The sequence below is a fragment of the Podarcis liolepis genome, assembly GCF_965112155.1.
Source record: "Podarcis liolepis genome assembly, chromosome: 10".
Taxonomy (NCBI): Eukaryota; Metazoa; Chordata; class Lepidosauria; order Squamata; family Lacertidae; genus Podarcis; species Podarcis liolepis.
Genome location: NC_139562.1, coordinates 5,092,883 through 5,113,113, shown reverse-complemented (window position 1 = coordinate 5,113,113; position 20,231 = coordinate 5,092,883). Strand labels below are relative to the sequence as shown.

The window sequence follows — 20,231 nt, the reverse complement described above, 5'->3', positions numbered from 1 at the left end:
GTTTTAACTGTTTACAATTCTGAATTTTAAATTGTTATAACCTTCCCTGGGACTGACTGGTGGAGAGCACGGAATAAGTTTGATGCTGGTGATGATAAATGCAAAGTAAGAAAAACAAGCTAGTTGAAAACGATCGCTAAAATGCATCAAAGCAGGAACTGAAAATATAATTTACTCTGACAGCAGCCCAGGCATCAGCGTTGTCTAGACATAGGTTTCCAAAGACCTGGCTGAACAGGAAGGTCTTAGTCTGCCGATGGAAAGATAATAAAGAGGGAGAGACTCTAATCTCTCCTCAATATGGGAGCAGCTGCAGAAAAGGCTCTGTCTTGTGTTGCCAGCAGCCGTGTTTCTGAGGTCGAGGGGCTGAGAGGAGATTCTAAAGGGCATACTGTAATTTTCGCTCCAAAACACGCACTTTTTTGCTCCTAGAAAGTAAGGGAAAATGCTTGTGCGTGTTACGGAGTGAATGCACGGATCGGAGCCATGGCTGCCGTCAGTCAAGCAAAGCGGGAGCCATTTACACGCTCTACGAGGCTCTCACTTTGCTTGCTTTAAAGCGACCTGGAGCTGGGGAGGAGGGAGGGAAGGAGAGCCATGGCAGCAAAGCGGACACGGAGGAGGGACAGACGCTAGCAAAGGTCTGCGCGCTCTCTAAACAGAGCAATGAGGCTGCAGAGGGACGGCAGGAAAGATAAAATTTAAGCAACCAGCAGCAAAATAAAGCCAACCTCGAGGTCTGAGCCAGCGCAGTGAAAACCAGGAAGTAAAAAAAAAGGCTGGGGATGAGGGAGAGGGGGAAACTTCGCAAATCCCCCGCGTCTCAGCTGATCCGCTGGGACGGAGCAGCTTATTTTCAGGCAGGATAGATTTGAGCATTGTCTGGGTCCTAGTGCCCCTATCTCTTTTTTGTGCTCCATTCTATTGCTGCTGGTGGCTGCTTATCGTTCAGGCTGCAAGGAGGAGCGCTTTTACACAGCTAATGGCGAATCCCCTGCAATCCAAGTCCTCCTCACTTGCTCAAATCTATTCTGCCTCAAAACAAGGAGCGGAAGGAAAAGGCTGCAAACTGTTAAATGGGAAAAAACCCCAGGCACAGGGCAAATACCTTAAGTATACCTTTAAAGCAACAGTGCTCTTTCCCTCCCTCCTCCCCGCTCAGCTCCCCGAAAAGCTCCTTCTCCACGCGTGCTCCTTGTCCCTTGAGTGCTTTTCCTTCCCTCCCCACTTAAAACGTGCTTACAAAGCACAGATCCACATGGATCCTCAGGATTTTTGCACTGGGTCACCTCAAATTCACCATCAGATCACATGTCTGTGGCCACAGCATGAACCACAAAAATCATACATCCACTGTTTCATTTAGAATATTTTTTTCTTGTTTTCCTCCTCTAAAAACTACGTGCGTGTTATGGTTGGGAGCGTGTTATAGAGCGAAAAATACGGTAAATGTTGCCAGGGTTTGATTTGGTCTAAAACTCCTCCGTTGTGTCTCGGAAGCCGTTTTCTCCTTCCGTAAGAGCTCAGGCAAATTAGTGGGGGACTTCATTGGTGTCAGGAGTGGGATATATCACTGGAGGGGGAGAGTCTCTTGCCCAGCCGCTTCCTCCCCACGTGAAGTGGTCGTCAGCTCAGGCCCTTCTTTGTGTCCCCCCTCTAAGAGAAGTCTAGAGCAGGGGTCAGCAAACTTTTTCTTTCTTTCTTTTTTCAAGCAAATTTTTATTGTTTTCCTTACATATTCTTTTCCCACAAACCATATTAATGCCATACATTCCCTTTGACTCTGCCGAGTCGCGACTCCCCCCCCCCCCGCAATTGGTATATTTAACCCCTTTCTATCGCACACATCATTCTCATAATAGTACTATTATACATTGAAGGTATTATGTCAATCCTGCTAGTGTCATGACCTCTTTACAATTCTCCTTTAAATATTCAATAAATTTACTCCGATTATTTTGGTATCTTTGGTCTTCCTGGTCCCGGATCCTTCCTGACAATTTGGCAAGTTCTGCGTATTCTGTCAACTTCACCTGCCACTCCTGGATGGTTGGTATGTCTTGTGTTTTCCATCTTTGGGCCAGGAGGGTTCTTGCAGCGGCCGTAGCATACATAAACAGATTTTGGTCTCCCATTTTGATTTCCATTCCTATTAAACCTAATAGACACGCTTCCAGTCTTTTGGGAAAAGTATGCCTAAATATTTTTTTGAGTTCATTATAAATTGATTCCCAATTTTTTTTAACCTTATCACAGGTCCACCAGCAGCAAACTTTTTCATCAGGGGGCCGGTCCACTGTCCCTCAGACCTTGTGGGGGGCCAGACTATATTTTGAAAAATATAAATGCCCTCAAGCCGGTCCTGCAGCTGCCTCTGGACCCAGTCGCGAATTTAAGCTGCGCTTTAACTTCTCACGGTCGGAATTTGTGGGGGGGACGGGGACTGCGGCTTATATTTGGGCCAATACGGTAATATTCTAGTGTAGATGGTTTTGGCTTTGTAATTGATCTTCTGGCCCCATTCCAAACGCACAAGGGGTTTGGGCTAGATGACCTCTGGGGATCCCAACCAAAAGTCCACAATTCTACGAAGGGTCTCCCCTTTGTCCCCGGATGCGCCCCTCTCCTCCCACAACACTTGGTTTCTTCCTCCCCAGTTCGCTCACCGGCCTTTTGATGTATTTATAGGCCCATAACCCAGCTCCTTCTCGTCGAGCGAGTGTTAATCTGTGCAGAATGCTGCTATAAATAGCGTGGACACTGTACGGAGGACGCCACGTGTCCCCAAAGCGGCAGGTGGCGAGTCTATATGTGGCGATTTTGCCCGGGGCTCGAGCAATCCATGGGGACCGGGGATAGGGTCAGCCTCGAAGGGCTGGCGCAGGGAGGGACGCCAGGCAGGCAAGACGGTGGGACAGCCTCAGGACAGTTTGAGGTTCAGAGGAGGCCAACTGGTACTTCCCCGGGTTTTTTTTTTAACCGAGCTTTGACCGCTAGGCGCTGCTGCCTCTTCTTGCTGCAACCTCCGAGATCCCCGGCAGTTGTGAGAGCAAAGCACCGGAAAAGGATCCGGAGGTAGGAGTGCACCTCATGGCCTTGTAAAGGTAAAGGGACCCCTGACCGTTAAGTCCAGTCGTGGACGACTCTGGGGTTGCGGCGCTCACCTCGCTTTTTTGGCTGAGGGAGCCGGCATACAGCTTCCAGGTCATGTGGCCAACATGACTAAGCCGCTTCTGGCAAACCAGAGCAGCACACGGAAATGCCGTTTACCTTCCTGCCGGAGCGGTACCTATTTATCTCCTTGCACTTCACGTGCTTTCGAACTGCTAGGTTGGCAGGAGCAGGGACTGAGCAACGGGAGCTCACCCCGTCGCGGGGATTTGAACCTCCGCCCTTCTGATCAGCAAGCCCAAAAGGCTCTGTGGTTTAGTCCACAGCGCCACCCGTGTGAGAGCAAAGCACTGGAAAAGGATCTGGAGGCAGGAGTGCGCTTCGTGGTCTTGACACCGTTGCAAATTGAGCAGATCTACACCAGATGGAGCTCGTCTCCCGTGCAAAGGCAGATGCTGTCGATCAAACCAACTCACAAATCTCCAGCACGGCTTGTGTCCGAAGGGCCCTCTTCTCTCTTCACGTCCTGCGCCGGGCTGCATTCTTTGAAATTTCAGTAAATCATAGGATTGTAGAGTTGGAAGGGACCCCAGGGGTCATCTAGTCCAACCCCCTAAAATGCAGGAATCTCCCCCCCCCCAATTTTTTAAATTCATTTTATAACACAACTAAACAACACAAACAGAAAAACAAACAATACAAACAAATTCTTGTCTTATCCTTATTTTTTCTAAACATTGTTAGGTGGGCTTTCCCTAGTCCCCCCTATCTGATTTTCATTTTACCTCATCTTTAGCAGTTTACATATATCATAATTTTTAACCATTTTTAAAAATCACACTTACTTTTACCATAAAAATCTTCACATTTTATCACTTACTTTAAAATTATTGTTGTTGTTTAGTCGTTTAGTCGTGTCCGCCTCTTCGTGACCCCCTAGACCAGAGCATGCCAGGCACTCCTGTCTTCCACTGCCTCCCGCAGTTTGGTCAAACTCATGCTGGTCTCTTCGAGAACACTGTCCCACCATCTCGTCCTCTGTCGTCCCCTTCTCCTTGTGCCCTCCATCTTCCCCAACATCAGGGTCTTTTCCAGGGAGTCTTCTCTTCTCATGAGGTGGCCAAAGTCTTGGAGCCTCAGCTTCAGGATCTGTCCTTCCAGTGAGCACTCAGGGTTGATTTCCTTCAGAATGGAGAGGTTTGATCTTCTTGCAGTCCATGGGACTCTCAAGAGTCTCCTCCAGCACCAGAATTCAAAAGCATCAATTCCTCGGCGATCAGCCTTCTTTATGGTCCAGCTCTCACTTCCGTACATCACTACTGGGGAAACCATAGCTTTAACTATACGGACATTTGTTGGCAAGGTGATGTCTCTGCTTTTTAAGATGCTGTCTAGCTTGATCCATGAAGGGGTACTTTAAAATAGTACTATTTTAAAATACATTATCTTCTACTTCTCACCCTACAGCCTATATCCACTTCCAAAGCTATTCTAAGACCTAGGAGTTTGAAAGCACATCAATGTGCAAGTACCTGCGGGAAGGTAAATGGTGTTTCCGTGCGCTGCTCCTGTTCGCCAGAAGCGGCTTGGTCATGCTGGCCACATGACCCGGAAGCTGTACGCCAGCTCCTTCGGCCAATAAAGTGAGATGAGCGCCGCAACCCCAGAGTCGGCCACGGCTGGACCTAATGGTCAGGGGTCCCTTTACCTTTACCTTTAAGATAAAATCCTAAGCGACATTGAGTTGCTTAGGTGCACCATGGGTGCAGACATGTATTTCTAAATCAGTGTTTCCCAACCACTGTTCCGCGGCACACTAGTGTGCCGCGAGATGTTGCCTGGTGTGCCGCGGGAAAAATTAAAAAATTTGGAAGATTTTTTTTTTAAAGTCACATTTTCGATTGGGGCGCCGTCACTAGATGACCCCTGGGGTTCCCTCCCTCCCTCCCGCTCTGCGCCTCACTCCTCCTCCTCCTCCGGGGAGGCCCTTCCTGGCTCTCGGCCAAGGCTTGGCGGCTGCCACTCACTCCATCCCTGCACTCGGCCTCTCCCCCTCCGTCCTCGGCGCGGGGGCTGCCGGGATCCGTAGTCCCCTCGCCCTTGGGCTCCGCGCCCGCGCGGGGTGCACGAACTACGTTTCCCAGCGTGGCCTGGCGGGCCGGGCATTTTGTTTGAAGCGCTCTTCTCACGGCCATGGAATGAGCGCAGCGGCGGCGGCCGGGCGGGCAGGGGCTCTTCCGCGCAGACCACGCACAGCCTGCCTGCGCCCCCACGGAGATCGGGCGGCAGGATGGAGCCCGGGGATCCCCGCGGCGGCGGAGGCGGAGGCTGCCCCCCAGGTAGGGCTGCGTCGGGGGTTTTTTATTTTTGCAATGCTGCATCCGCGCCAGAGGGGACGCATCGGACCGTGGGGAGACCCCTTGGCGTGCGTGCAAGGCAATGCATGCGTGCAGGCATTGCATGGAGTGCAGTGCAATGCAATGGCAACGCGGCGCCCTGCATGCATGCATGCAACTTCCACCGGCGCTCCGGACTTGGCAGGTGAGGGGGGTCCCCAGTGGGCGGCAGAGAGAGCCGGGAGGGTGAAGGGGAGCCGGGGGGGAGCAGCGCTGCTCCCCGAGCCGAGCCCGGGGGGAAACTTCGGCGTCGTTGCGCCGGGTGTTGGAAGCGGAGGCTGGCGGGGGCCCCTCACCTGCAAAACCTGGTCGCCTCTCATATATTTCGTGCATTGCATTCATCGCCCGCTTTCTCCTCCAAGGAGCTCCCGGGGGCGCGCGTGGTTCTCCCTGTGTTATCCTCGCAACAACAGCCCTGCGAGGTGGGTCAGGCGAGTGGCCCAAGGGAGCACCCAGGGATTGTCCTGGCCAGGTGGGGTGATTTGAACCCTGCTCTCTGCCCGGTCTTCGTCCTCATTTAGCCCCCACATGTGCATGACTGTGCATGACTGAGGTTTTTCCCCCTCGTCTTGGCTATGGTGTGAGTCTGTCCTGTTAATTAATGGGGTTCTGCCTTTGGAGAAGATGAGCCAGCCCTCAAGGAGGTGATTATGTAATTTGCTAGCAATTCATGTCCCTCCCGGCGTGACGCTGCGCGCTGACGTCACGGGGCTGTAATGGTGGTGTGCCTCGAGATTTTTTTCATGAAACAAGTGTGCCTTTGCCCAAAAAAGGTTGGGAAACACTGTTCTAAATGATGACGTCCCGGCTTTTTCTTTTTTACAAAAACCCCACCATCCGATTACCCCAATGATGTCCTAGTTTACTACCTGAGGAGAAGATTTTTGCGTGTGCGTCTTTACGTCAAGAAGCATTCAGAACAGCACTGGCACCTGCAGTCTGAAGTGGTATAGGTAAAAGGTAAAAGGTAACGGCCCCCTGGATGGTTAAGTCCAGTCAAAGGCGACTCTGGGGTTGTGGTGCCCCTCTCGCTTTCAGGCCGAGGGAGCCAGCGTTTGTCAGCAGACAACTTTCCGGGTCATGTGGCCAGCAGGACTAAGCCACTTCTGGCGCACGAAGGACCATGACAGAAACCAGAGCGCATGGAAACGCCGTTTACCTTCCCGCCACAGCGGTACCTATTTATCTACTTGCGCTGGTGTGCTTTCGAACTGCTAGGTTGGCAGGAGCTGGGAGCTCACCCTGTTGCGGGGATTCGAACCGCCGACCTTCCTGGATCCTTTGCCTCAGGCATCACCTGAACCAAGTCTGGGGCCTGATCCTGAAGAGTCCCAGTCTGCACAGGTTCCCCTGCAGCAAGCACCAGCTGGGCCGAATCAGGGGCCTGAGCCTGCCCTGGCTCCAGATGCGGAGATGACCTCGTTGCCTTCAGCTGGGCCATCCCTTACAGCTGCTCCACTACCGGTTGGGTCAGGGGAGGCTGAGGCGGCCTCTGGGTCTAGTCACCCACCGACGTCTCCCAAGCTGCAGAGACTGAGGTCTGAGAGAAGGAGAGACCTGAGTACTCACAGGAGGAGTGCTCGCCTTCAGGCGAGACAAGGAGGTGAGTCGCCGGGGGATCAGGACCGGCCATTACCCTGACAGAGATAAAAGGCTGTCGGGCCCTGCCCCAGGTTGCGGGAGCAATGTTGCTGTTTTCCAGAACCTGCCTGAGACCCTGCGCCTGACCTAGCTGGTTTCCTGCCTTGGCCCTGTTCCACAAGGGTCCTAGTGGAATCCTTGGATTCAGGACCGGGCCTGGACCACGTTGCTCGGGTTAACCCCTGGGCCCAGCACACCACTCTGTGCAAAGTGGAAAGGAGCTGGCCCTGATAAAAAGGTCTCCTGTGACGCAGTATTTAATCGGGATCCGCCATTATGAGACAGAGTGCATGGAAACGCCGTTTACCTTCCCGCCACAGCGGTACCTATTTATCTACTTGCGCTGGTGTGCTTTCGAACTGCTAGGTTGGCAGGAGCTGGGAGCTCACCCTGTTGCCATTGCAGAGATTGATAGTCAGAGGGGGAGGCGAGCCATTGCTCTGTTATCATGATTGTATTCTAAGTTCGACTTGGCAAATCCTCCCCTGGAAAGACTGATTTATGGTGCAACCTGTCTGGGAAAATTAATGAGCAAACGCCTAGATTCTATTTCATCGGAACTGAGAAAAGATGGCGTCTGCCACCCGAGGAGGATTTTTGGATGGATTCGGTATAAATACCAGTGTGTGAGGATTTATTGCAAACAAAAGACTTACCAGCTATAAAAAAAAGGGAGAGTCATACAAAGTTCACACAGAAGCATAATATTGTTTAGTTTAACTCGCCTGTGGAAACAACTCAGAGGCCATTAAAGAAGAAGGATAATAACGAGAAGATCGAAAGATGGGACTGGTGAACACTAAAAGCAGCAGAAATATGAGATGATTGGACCCCACTGAACTCAAAGCATGGGAAATTTATATAATTTATAATTTGGCAAAATATTTGGACTTTATGATATGTGCTTGTATGATTTGGAATAATTAATGTGACTTGATTGGATTGCTAAAATGGAAAACAATAAAAAATATTATTAAAAAAAGGAAAGGAGCTGGTCCTCTGCTGGGGGCCAGCTGGGCAAATGCCCAGTCGTGCCACCCTCTGGGTGCAGTCTGAAGCCACCACCTCATTCTGCAAAACTTGTAGTATGGCTCTCCGGGAATCAGTTGCTTTGGAGTGACTCGCCAGGAGGGCATCCTTCTGAGTAAATGAGGAAAGGTGATTTCAGACCTCTTGAAACCAGCCCCGATCGACTTTCTTCTTGGCAAGATGCCGTCTGCAAAAAGACTCTCCGAAGCCAATTTTATCAAAGTAGGCTTGGTGAGCCAGACCCAACAGTTCTGGAGCTGTAGATTTTTTAAAAAACGTATTGCTTTTTTCCTCGCTTGATATTTATAGACCGGCTTTTAACAGAAGGGGGCTTGCAAGGTGGTTTGTGACAGTTTAAAAACACAGTTTTAAAACGGCGTTCCGGCAGCAGCAGAGATGCAAGCCGTTCCCTATGTTCTGTGTGGCTGGGATTTTTTCCCTTGTGCTCTGACCTTTGGCGAAAGCACCAGGTTTTCTTGCTTTATGCAAAAATCCTGGCATCTTTGGAGAAGGGCTGGGAAAAACCTGTGTCTTGAACATAGACAATGTGGAGCCAGATGGACAAAGGATTTAATTTGGCTGAAGGCCGCTCCCTGCAGTCTTTACAGTCATGCGTTCATGCTGCTGAAGAGAGCAATAGAATAAGGCTCTGTTCCGGGGCTCTCAAATCCCTTGCTACAAAAACACAAACTTTTGAGATCAAAACAGACACATTTCCCTGTAACCTAGGAATCACATGTAAACACTGAGGCATTTTGATTATTGTTGAACTGCTTGTTTTGCAGACTCGTAACGCTTGCAGATTTGACAAGGATAGTAATATGGAAAGTTTAAGGGGTGGGGGAAGCAACATGAGTATACACCTAAAAAATGGAACAGCTCTTTTTATTTTTATTTTTGCAACCATTCCGTTCATTCAAGCGCAAAATGAACTAGTAAAGGTAAAGGGACCCCTGACCATTAGGTCTAGTCGTGACCGACTCTGGGGTTGCACGCTCATCTCGTTCTATAGGCCGAGGGAGCCGGCATTTGTCCGCAGACAGCTTCCGGGTCATGTGGCCAGCATGACTAAGCCGCTTCTGGTTAACCAGAGCAGTGCACAGAAACGCCGTTTACCTTCCCGCCGGAGTGGTACCTATTTATCTACTTGCACTTTGACGTGCTTTCAAACTGCTAGGTTGGCAGGAGCAGGGACTGAGCAACGGGAGCTCACCCCGTTGCGGGGATTTGAACCGCCGACCTTCTGATCGGCAAGTCCTAGGCTCAGTGGTTTAACCCATAGCGCCACCCGCATCCCACAGCGCCACCCATTCCGTTCATTCAAGCGCAAAATGAAATAGTAGGATGTTCCAAAAAGCAGTCTCATTAAAACTGCTGCTGCTATTATTATTTGAGTTTGCTCAAACTCATGTTGGTCTCTTCAAGAACACTGTCCAACCACCTCTTCCTCTGCCGTCCCCTTCTCCTTGTGCCTTCCATCTTTCCCAGCATCAGGGTCTTTTCCAGGGGGTCTTCTCTTCTCATGAGGTGGCCAAAGTCTTGGAGCCTCAGCTTCAGGATCTGTCCTTACAGTGAACACTCAGGGCTGATTTCCTTCAGAATGGAGAGGTTTGATCTTCTTGCAGTCCATGGGACTCTCAAGAGTCTCCTCCAGCACCAGAATTCAAAAGCATCCATTCTTTGGCAATCAGCCTTCTTGATGGTCCAGCTCTCACTTCAGTTTGTTACTATGTTACATAAATTTTGTGAAGGGCAGTATATAAATTTGATAAGGACCCACGTACCTACGGGACCGCCTCTCTTGGTCTGCCCCACGGAGGCCCTTAAGGTCCACAAATAACAACACTTTGGAGGTCCCGAGCCTCAAGGAGGTTAGATTGGTCTCAACTAGGGCCAGGGCCTTTTCAGTGCTGGCCCCGAATTGGTGGAACGCTCTGTCCCAAGAGACTAGGGCCCTGTGGGACTTGACATCTTTCCACAGGGCCTGCAAGACAGAGCTGTTCCGCCTGGCCTTTGGTTTGGACTCGGTCTGACCCTTAGGTTTCCCTCCCCTTATGGTCTTGATTATCAGCTATTTTAAAATGAGGCTGCATTTTAAATTGCATTTTAACCCGTATTTTAAATTGGTTCTCCCCCCCCCATTATGTTTTTATTGTAATTTTACTGGTGTTAGCCACCCCGAGCCCGGCTCTGGCCGGGGAGGGTGGGGTATAAATAATAATAATAATAATAATAATAATAATAATAATAATAATAATATAACAAACTGCAGGGCCAATTGTGCCCGGCTTGCGCCATTGCCCTCTGCTCAGTAGCCGTGCCAAGGCTCCGGCCTAGCCTGGGGGGTTCCGAGGTGCCGCCGCTTTAAGGGCCCAAGGGCCCCCCAAGCCGAGCGCAGGGGCCGGGTGTGGTGGTTCCGCGGGGCCCCCCAAACCGGCCATGGAACTTGGACACTCATCTTCTCTTGGCTGTGAGTCCCCCTGGGCCCAAGATCAAGGGGTCTGAAAGCCCGCAAGGGGCGTTGCCATGGCAGCTGGGCCCCAGAGCGGCACAACTGCCAGGAGTGGCCCCCGCAGCCCCCTGGAGACAGGTCTGGGGCCGGTCCTGCTCCCACCCCAAAGTCTCCAGCCTCCCCCTTTCCCCCCAGGTGTGGCCCTTGGTTTTGGGGTCACATGACTTGTGCCCGGGGCCGAGTGGAAATGCCCTCCCAACGCCCAACCCCAGCAAGGGTTGCCAACTCTTTCCGCTGCCTCTGCTCCTCTGCTTTTAGTAATAGCTTGATTTGCAGGGGTGCCTTCTCTCCCTCTTCACTGCCTGCCCCCCCACTCTTTTTATGGGAGGATCAAACTGACGTCTAAATAATAATAATAGTAATAATAATAAATAACTACATATTTATTAATCATCTGCCTTCACACCTAAAGGGCGGTTTAACAGCATACCCAGATTTTCCAGATTTACAAAACTGATCCCTGCTTCTGATTTGATCCCAGAATGTCCCGCTTTTCCTTAGGACGTCCCTATTTTCATCCGAGAAATGTTGGAGGGGATGGAGTTATCCAACCCCCGAGCCATCTGAGGCCAGCCCTGTATAAGGAGGTTTTGTAATTTTTAATGTTTTATTATGTTTTTATATATGTTGTAATCTGCCCAGAGCGGCTGGTCAGATGGGCACTAATCAGATGGGTGAGGTATGAACAGTAAAAATTATTATTATTATTATTATTATTATTAGTAGTAGTAGTAGTAGTAGTATTAAATAGGACATCCCTCTTTTCATCGGAGAAATGTTGGAGGTTATGCATCTTTGATATGCAGAGATGAGTCTTTCAGATGATGATGTTGATTTATGAAAGGCAGAAAATGGCAGAAAAAACAGAAAATGTGCAATATAATGATTTAAAACACAACTCCCCGCAGACACACTGAAAAGGCCATCAATTGTTTTAAGGCCTGGTTGAAGAGCAGTGTTTTCACCTGGTGCGTAAAGATGTAATGAATGCGCCCGGTGAGCCTTCCCGGGAGAGCATTCCGGAGATGGGGAGCCACTGCAGAGAAGGCCCCGTTCTCGTGTTGCCACCCTCCAGACCTCTTGTGGAGGAGGCGCACAAAGAAGGGCCTCAGAGGATGATCTCTGGGTCCGGGGCGGGGCAGATGAGAAGAGGCAAAGCTGAGATGTTGGTAGTGATTTTTTTTATCTTATTTTTTTGTATATGATTTTTTAATTAAATTTTCTGTTTTACAATGTACTCATTTTTACACCCTTAAGATACCAATGACTTCCCTTCTTCTCTTTCCATGGTTCATTTTACATATGATAAATCCCTGCACATTTTACAGAAACTATACCATTCAGTATTCCATTATTACAGCCATCAAAACTGATTTACACTGTTGAATTTATCTTAATGCTGCCAGTGTTTTCAGCTGTACAAGTAGTGATATCTATCTATCTATCTATCTATCTATCTATCTATCTATCTATCATCTATCTATCTATCTATCCATCCATCTATCCATCTATCTATCTGTCTATATCTATCTACAGTATCAGTCTACAGTATCTATCTATCAATCATCTATCTATCTATCATCTATTTATATCTATCTACAGTATCAATTTACAGTATCTATCTATCATCTATCTATCTATCTATCTATCTATCTATCTATCATCTATCTATCTATTTATCATCTATCTACAGTATCAGTCTACAGTATCTATCTATCTATCTATCTATCTATCTATCTATCTATCTATCTATCTATCTATCTATCTATCATCTCTATGCTGGAAGCCAATCAGAGTGGCTGGGCTACTCAGATGGACGGGATATAATAATAATAATAATAATAATAATAATAATAATAATAATAATAATAATAATTACTACTACGCTTACTGCTCCCCTACCATCACCTGACCAAGGCAAGAGGCGGCTGAAAAAGGAAGTTATAAAGAGGAGCAGCAGGTTCAAAGAGCGCTCTGGTCCAATTCCTTAAAAATATCAGGACCTGTGGCCCCCGTAATGGCAGCTTCAGAAGATAATGTGGCCCTTGGGCTGCAAAGGGCCCAACTCAGTGACTAACCGAAAGCCCTCGGCTTCTCCCCCTTTGCCTCCTTCTCCCCTCCCTGAATCCAGCTCAGATGTGCTCCCTGAAGGAAGAGTTTGACTCGCTGCAGGAGGTGAAAGATGTGGAGCTGGACCGCTTGGAGCGGGAGCTGCGGGAGGCCAACGAGGAGATCCACAGCCTGCGCTTGGACGCCGAGGAGGCGGCCGCCTTGCACGAGAACGAGGTGGCCGGGCTGCAGGAGGAGATCTGCCGCCTGAAAGCCGAGCTGGAACGCGTGCAGAGGGTCCGGAACGAGTACGACATGGAGGTCACAGCCCTGCGGGCCGAGATCAACATGAAGCGGCCGGGCACCGGGGACAGCCAGCCTGCCCCGGAGATGTTGGTGGTATCCCACTTTGATGACCGTCTCGCCTGCACCTCGGAAGAAGTGGCCAGGCTCCAAGGTACAGTCATGTCTCGGGTTACAGACGCTTCGGGTTGCACAATTTTTTTAAAAAAAATATATTTATATTGGTTTTAACATGTAAATTATAAAACATACCACACTATTTATTACAAATACAATCTTACTGGACTTCTATCAGCGCCTCTGATGATCTTCCGCCTTAACCACTTCTAACGCATTTCTTTACTTTATATTGTCTTTACCTCCCTTAACATACCATCACCCCTTTTCCATTTTTACAATACTTCAAAGTATACCCCTCACAGAACTTCTTGCAAACCTACAAACGTCGTCCAGTCGTCACAAATACTTTTCATATGGTTCGTAAATTTACTCCAGTCTTCGGTAAATTTCTGGTCTCGCTGGTTTCGGATCCTTCCTGTTAATTTGTCTAATTCTGCATAGTCCATTAACTTCATCCTCCATTCTTCAATCGTCGGGAGTTCTTCTTGTTTCCATTTTTGGGCCAATAATATTCTAGCTGCTGTCACTGCATATAAAACAAACTGACAGTCCTTTCTATTTATATCACTTCCAATAATACCCAGTAGAAATGCTTCTGGTTTCTTACTAAATGTATATTTCAACATTTTTTTCAACTCATTATATATCATCTCCCAGAAGCATTTCACCTTTTTACAATCCCACCGCATTTCTTTGCATTTCCAACATTTATTACTAGTTTTATACATTTTTTGCTAATTTAACAGGGGTAATATACCATCCGTACATCATTTTCATCACATTTTCTTTTAATGCATTACATGCAGTAAACTTTAAGCCTTCCTTCCATAATTTTACCCAATCACACCGTTGTATGTTGTACCCAAAATCTTTGGCCCAGTGAATCATAACTGACTTAACTTCTTGATCTTTCAATTGCCATTGAAGCAGCCATTTATACGGGTTGAGCGATTTCGGGCGGCACACTGCGCAGAACCCGGAAGTACCAGAACTGGTTTCTTCCGCGTTTCGGCGTTGTGCAGGCACAGAAGCGCTGAATCGCGACCCGCTTTAAAAGCAGCTGGTCTCTTGTATGGCCTGGTCCTCTTCAATGGAGCTCAGAAATAGGCGCCCCACTCTTCAGTAGGGCTGACCCCCAAGCGAATGTGCATAGGACCATGGTTGTGAGCAGGGCCGGATTGAGGTCTGATGAAGCCCTCAGCTACTGAAGGTAACGGGGCCCTTTCTATTTCCAGCTGTCCTTTGTTAACAACAAATGGTTGCTGTTTTTTGTGTGGAATATATGCTATATGGTAATTGATGGACCCAATAGGTATCTGAAGCCATTTGCACGTTTTGCCATGCAATCAGTCCATGCAGAATGTAGGCACCCTATATAAAGGTAAAGGCACCCCTGACCATTAGGTCCAGTCATGGCTGACTGTGGTTGCGGCGCTCATCTCACTTTACTGGCCGAGGGAGCCGACGTACAGCTTCCGGGTCATGTGGCCAGCATGACTAAGCCGCTTCTGGCAAACCAGAGCAGCGCACGGAAATGCCGTTTACCTTCCCGCTGGAGTGGTACCTATTTATCTACTTGCACTCTGACATGCTTTTGAACTGCTAGGTTGGCAGGAGCAGGGACCAAGCAATGGGAGCTCACCCCGTCGTGGGGATTCGAACCACTGACTTTCTGATCGGCAAGTTCTAGGCCTCCCGTGACCCTATATATAGAAAGGAGCAAACCAGTGATATTTTAGGGAGCAGGCTAGCAGGCGGGGCCCATTCCTTACATCCTAGGAGCCTACACAACACAAAACACTCTTGCTGTATGTAGGGTTTTTTTTATCTTATATTTTGGAAATGTACATCCAGGTTTTTCCCCCTTTAATTTTTTTGGGGGCCCCCAAGAGAGTGGGGCCCTAAGCTATAGCTTGTTTAGCTTATATGTAAATCCAGCACTGGCTGTGAGCATATTGGCCTGTTGACTGGGGCTGATAGCAATTGTTGGGGGTTTCCAAAGCAGCATTTATTGTGCGACTGGAGCTCATCATACTTTTGTGATTTTTGCTGTGTTCAGTTGACATTATTGACACCGAAATCCCAGCCTGCATTTCCTTCCTGTTTAATTTGTTTTTTGTTTTTTTCCTTCCTGGGGAGAACCAGTAAGTAAAAAAATGAGCAAATATTTCCAAATTAAACACCCTTAGGGCTCACCCACACCTTTACCACGAGCTTCCCCTATTGTTCCATGGCTGTGCCTTGCGAAAATTCAGCATCACCCCCTGAATCAGATCTTATCGGATGCACAGAAAATCCGAAGAGAGGTTTTGCTTAACCGGGTGTCAATTCAGCACGGGAAATTGGATTTTTGCAAGGCACAGCCACGGAACCATGAGAAAAAGGTCTCGGACCTGGCAGGGAAATAATCGGTACCCAATGCAGAAAGCCCACAGTTACGCGCATTTAAGTTGGGTTAAACCACAGAGCCTAGGACTTGCTGATCAGAAGGTCAGCGGTTCGAATCCCCGCGACGGGGTGAGCTCCCGTTGCTCGGTCCCAGCTCCTGCCAACCTAGCAGTTCGAAAGCATGTCAAAGTGCAAGTAGATAAATAGGTACCACTCTGGCGGGAAGGTAAACGGCGTTTCCGTGCGCTGCTCTGGTTCGCCAGAAGCAGCTTAGTTATGTGGTTTAACCCACAGCGCCACCCACATCCCAGAAGCGGCTCAGTTATGCTGGCCACATGACCCGGAAGCTGTACGCCGGCTCCCTCGGCCAGTAAAATGAACTGAGCGCCGCAACCCCAGAGTCATCCTCGACTGGACCTAACGGTCAGGGGTCCCTTTACCTTTTTAAGTCAGCGGAAAGGGGATGTGGGTGGCGCTGTGGTCTAAACCACAGAGCCTAGGACTTGCTGATCGAAAGGTTGGTGGTTCGAATCCCCGCGACGGGGTGAGCTAACCCAACCTAACAGTTCGGAAGCACGTCAAAGTGCAAGTAGATAAATAGGTACCGCTCCGGCGGGAAGGTAAACGGCGTTTCCGTACACTGCTCTGGTTTACCAGAAGCGGCTTAGTCATGCTGGCCACATGACCCGGAAGCTGTATGCCGGCTCCCTTGTTCAATAAAGTGAGATGAGCGCCACAACCCCAGAGTCGGTCACGACTGGACCTAATGGTCAGGGGTCCCTTTACCTTTACCTAACGTTTGCACACGTTCTGTTTTATGCACTTGGCAGAAAACGTTTTAAAAATGAGGGAGTGGAAGGAGGGTGGGCATCCTGGAAAAAAGAGACTTTGGCAATCTTACCCACCAAAGCTTGAATCAGATGGAATAATCCTCCTGAAATGCGCTGCTCGGCCGCGGCAAATGATGTTTCATCCCTGTGGCTGTGCTTTGCAGAGGATCTCCGGACGCTGAGAATTAAGTACCAGGAACTGACCAACGAGTACCAAATCCTGCAGGAGAGCAACAAGATCATGGTCAACCAGCTAGAGAGACTGGAAGCCCTGAAGTACAGGTGAGTCTCCATGTCCCGGGATTGCGCATGGCGGCCAATGGCTTGTGGCAGGACCCCGATTAGCCGGAACATTTTATCATGGAACTTTGAAGTGTCAGGCATAGCCCTAATGGCTTTAGCCCAAACGTAGCAGAGTTTTCCTGCACAGCGAAGAAGCTAGTTGAGGTGGAAATGACTAGTCAGCTAGACTCAGAATAACTATTTACAGGATTTATTAAAAGGAAAAAAAACCAGCAAAGTTTCTGCATACAAAACAAAGCAAAATAAAACCTTTCTTTCTCTCTCTCTTAACCATACACAGCACTCCTACTCCTTCAACACACCTAACACACCAAACTGTGCTAGCATTCCTAGATAACAGAGTTGAGTGCTGGTCGTTAACCAATCAGTGTAAATAGTTTCTAGGTCAAGCTTTCTGACACTGCCTTGAGTTAATTGTGTGAAGCCAGAATCTGTAAGTTTTCATGAGAATCAATTAACAGAAACTGAACATTTTATTTGATTGTGTTTGTATTCCACCTTTCCTGCAAGGAGCTCAAGGCGGCCTGACTTGTTCTCCTCCCTCCCAGCTCAGTCCTCACAACAACCCTGTGAGGTCGGTTCGGCTGAGAGTCTGTGATTGGTCCGAGGCCACCCAGTCAGCTTTATGACTGAGCGGGGATCTCGGCTGAGATACTTGTTGGCCTTCCCGTCTGCGTCTCCCGGCAGGATACAGGCAAGGCCATAAATCAGCAATCCTCCTCAAACGTGAGAAGAACACACCCTCCTCCCTCCTCCCTGCATTCCCCCAGGGAGGGGAAAAGAGACAGACAGGAGACTATTTACATGTCTTTATTCCTGTCATTCAGCAGTACAGAGAAACGTGACTGCACCCTCCAGACTCCAGCAGTAGAGTCACAACTCCACCCCTGTACTTCCAGTACAGGTCAGATGACACTCTGAGCTAACATCCGGTGCTCAGTACAGAGAATAGACTGCCCCTTTTTCCCAACAGTACAGTTCCAGACATCAACATCCTGCTTTGCATTCCAGCCACCTGCAGCTGGCTTTTGCATTGCTGCTTTTTTCTGACATTTAAACCCTCGGCTCCCATGTCCTAACCCAGTACGCTGTCTACTAAACCACGCTGACTCTCTTGCCTTTCCAAATATCAGCTTTAAAGCAAGGATTTTTTGCCGGGAGCAAAGTGGGAGTGGGAAAGAGTTAAAGTCCCTCCTCAGCCCTGCTGCACTTCTAATCAATAACCTTGCTGCCGTAGTTGCATACATACCGTATTTTTCGCTCTATGGGACGCACTTTCCTCCCTCCAAAAATTAAGGGGAAATGTGTGTGCGTCCTATAGAGCGAATGCAGGCTCCTTGGCTTCAGCGAAAGCAACGCGAAGCCTCTGAAGTACAGAGGGAGCGCTCCCTCCACGCTCCGGAGGCTTCCCGTTGCTTTCGCTGAAGCCTGGAGAGTGAGAGGCGTTGGTGCGCACTGACCCCTCTTGCTCTCCACGCTTCAGGGATAGCCGCCTGAAGCCTTTGGAGTGCAGCACGAGTTCCCACTGCGCTCTGCAGGCTTCTGGTTCCTTTGCTGAAGCCGGGAGAGCAAGACTCTCCTGGCTTCAGCAAAAGGAACCCGAAGCCTGCAGAGCGCAGCGGGAACTCGCGCTGTGCTCCAAAGGCTTCAGGGATAGCCGCGCGCAGCCCCTCCGGCAGGGAGAGGCTGCAAAAGGCTAAAGAGGAAGCCAAGACAGCCAGCGGGATGGATCCTGCTCACTGTCTTGGCTTCTTTGCTCTTTGGGGCTGTGGGGCTGTGGGGCGGGCTCCCCCTGGCAGCCCCAGCAGCTCTGGGAGAAGCTGATTAAGATTTTTTTTCTTGATTTCCCCCTCTAAAAACTAGGTGTGCCCTATGGTCCCATGCGCCTTATGGAGCGAAAAATACAGTAAATATTGGCCTGACTGTTCTTTTTATTTCCTCTGACATGATACCTAGGAGAAAGGATTCTGTTGTTTTTTTCCAAATGAGAATCTAAACATCTTTTTCAGTTCATTATGGATATTTTCCCAGAATCCCAGTATCTCTTTGCACTCTGACCACATATATAGAATTCTGTTCTCATCCTGAAGCAAAGTTCTTAACCCGAGGTACTATTTCTGGGTTAGCGGAGTCTGTAACCTGAAGCGTCTGTAACCCGAGGTACCACTGTATCTCCCTCTCAGTCCTTTCCCTCCGAACAGAGCAAGGAGCAAGTCGGACGAGTCTCCCTCCCTCGACTCGGACTCTGAGGGGAGCACGGACCACCCCCCGTCCATCAACTGGCGGGCCACGCCCCACGCGAGCGGCAGCGTCTCCTTCAAGTCCGTGGAGATGGCGGGCACGGCCAGCGAGGGAGACGAGGAGGAGAAGCTGTCGAAACCGGAGAGCGAGGCTGACTTGCGCTACCAGGTGAGGAGGGAGGAGAGCCAGGCGGATATGGACCAGGTGCAGGTATGGGGAGAGGTTTTTAAATGGTGTATAATGTATAATTTATTAAAGAAGAAAAAGAGCTCTTTTACATTCTTAAGGCAGCCAGAAAAAGCTGCCTCCTCCAATCAGGGGTTTTCCAGATATTTTAGATATTTCCAGCTGGTCTTTCCACCTGGGGCTGATGGGACCTGCAGCCTAATAATAATAATAATAATAATAATAATAATAATAATAATAATAATAAAATTTATTTATACCCCACCCATCTGGCTGAGTTTCCCCAGCCACTCTGGGCTGCTCCCATTCAAGTATTAAAAACAGAACAGCATTAAATATTAAAAACTTCCCTAAACAGGGCTGCCTTCAGATGTCTTTTAAACATAGGATAGCTGCTTATTTCCTTCACATCTGAAGGGAGGGTGTTCCACAGGGCAGTCTGGTAAAAGTCTGGTAGTTGTTTTTCTCTTTGACATCTGATGGGAGGGTGTTCCACAGGGCAGGTGCCACCACCAAGAAGGCCCTCTGCCTGGTTCCCTGTAACGTGGCTTCTTGCAGTGAGGGAAACGCCAAAAGGCCCTCGGCACTGGATCTCAGTGTCCGGGCAGAACGATGGGGGTGGAGACACTCCGTCAGGTATACAGGACCGAGGCCGTTTAGGGCTTTCAAGGTCAGCACCAATACTTTGAATTGTGCTCGGAAACGTACTGGGAGCCAATGCAGATCTCTCAGGACCGGTGTTATATGATCCCGGCGGCCGCTCCCAGTCACCAGTCTAGCTGCCGCATTCTGGATTAATTGCAGTTTCTGGGTCACCTTCAAAGGTAGCCCCACGTAGAGTGCATTGCAGTAGTCCAAGCGGGAGATAACTAGAGCATGCACCACTCTGGCAAGACAGTCCGCAGGCAGGTAGGGTCTCATCCTGCGTATCAGATGGAGCTGGTAGACAGCCACCCTGGACACAGAATTAACCTGCACCTCCATGGACAGCTATGAGTCCAAAATGACTCCCAGGCTGCACACCTGCTCCTTCAGGGGCACAGTGACCCCATTCAGGACCAGGGAATCCCCCACACCCACCCGCCCCCTGTCCCCTGTCTTGTCAGAATTCAACCTCAATCT

At 49.2% G+C, this 20,231-nt stretch overlaps 1 protein-coding gene across 5 annotated transcripts in view; it reads left to right on the top strand.

Moving 5' to 3' along the window:
• The window catches only part of CCDC136 (coiled-coil domain containing 136), a 51,542-nt gene that overhangs the window by 12,502 nt on the left and 18,809 nt on the right, over window positions 1–20,231 (top strand). For 4 of the 5 annotated variants that reach the window (XM_083461367.1, XM_083461371.1, XM_083461370.1 and 1 more), the window contains exons 4-6: window positions 12,821–13,195; window positions 16,544–16,661; window positions 18,866–19,091. In XM_083461367.1, coding sequence (XP_083317493.1) covers window positions 12,821–13,195; window positions 16,544–16,661; window positions 18,866–19,091 — 719 coding nt within the window. The remainder of the gene's footprint in view (window positions 1–12,820; window positions 13,196–16,543; window positions 16,662–18,865; window positions 19,092–20,231) is intronic. The other variant, XM_083461369.1, reaches the window with a different exon arrangement.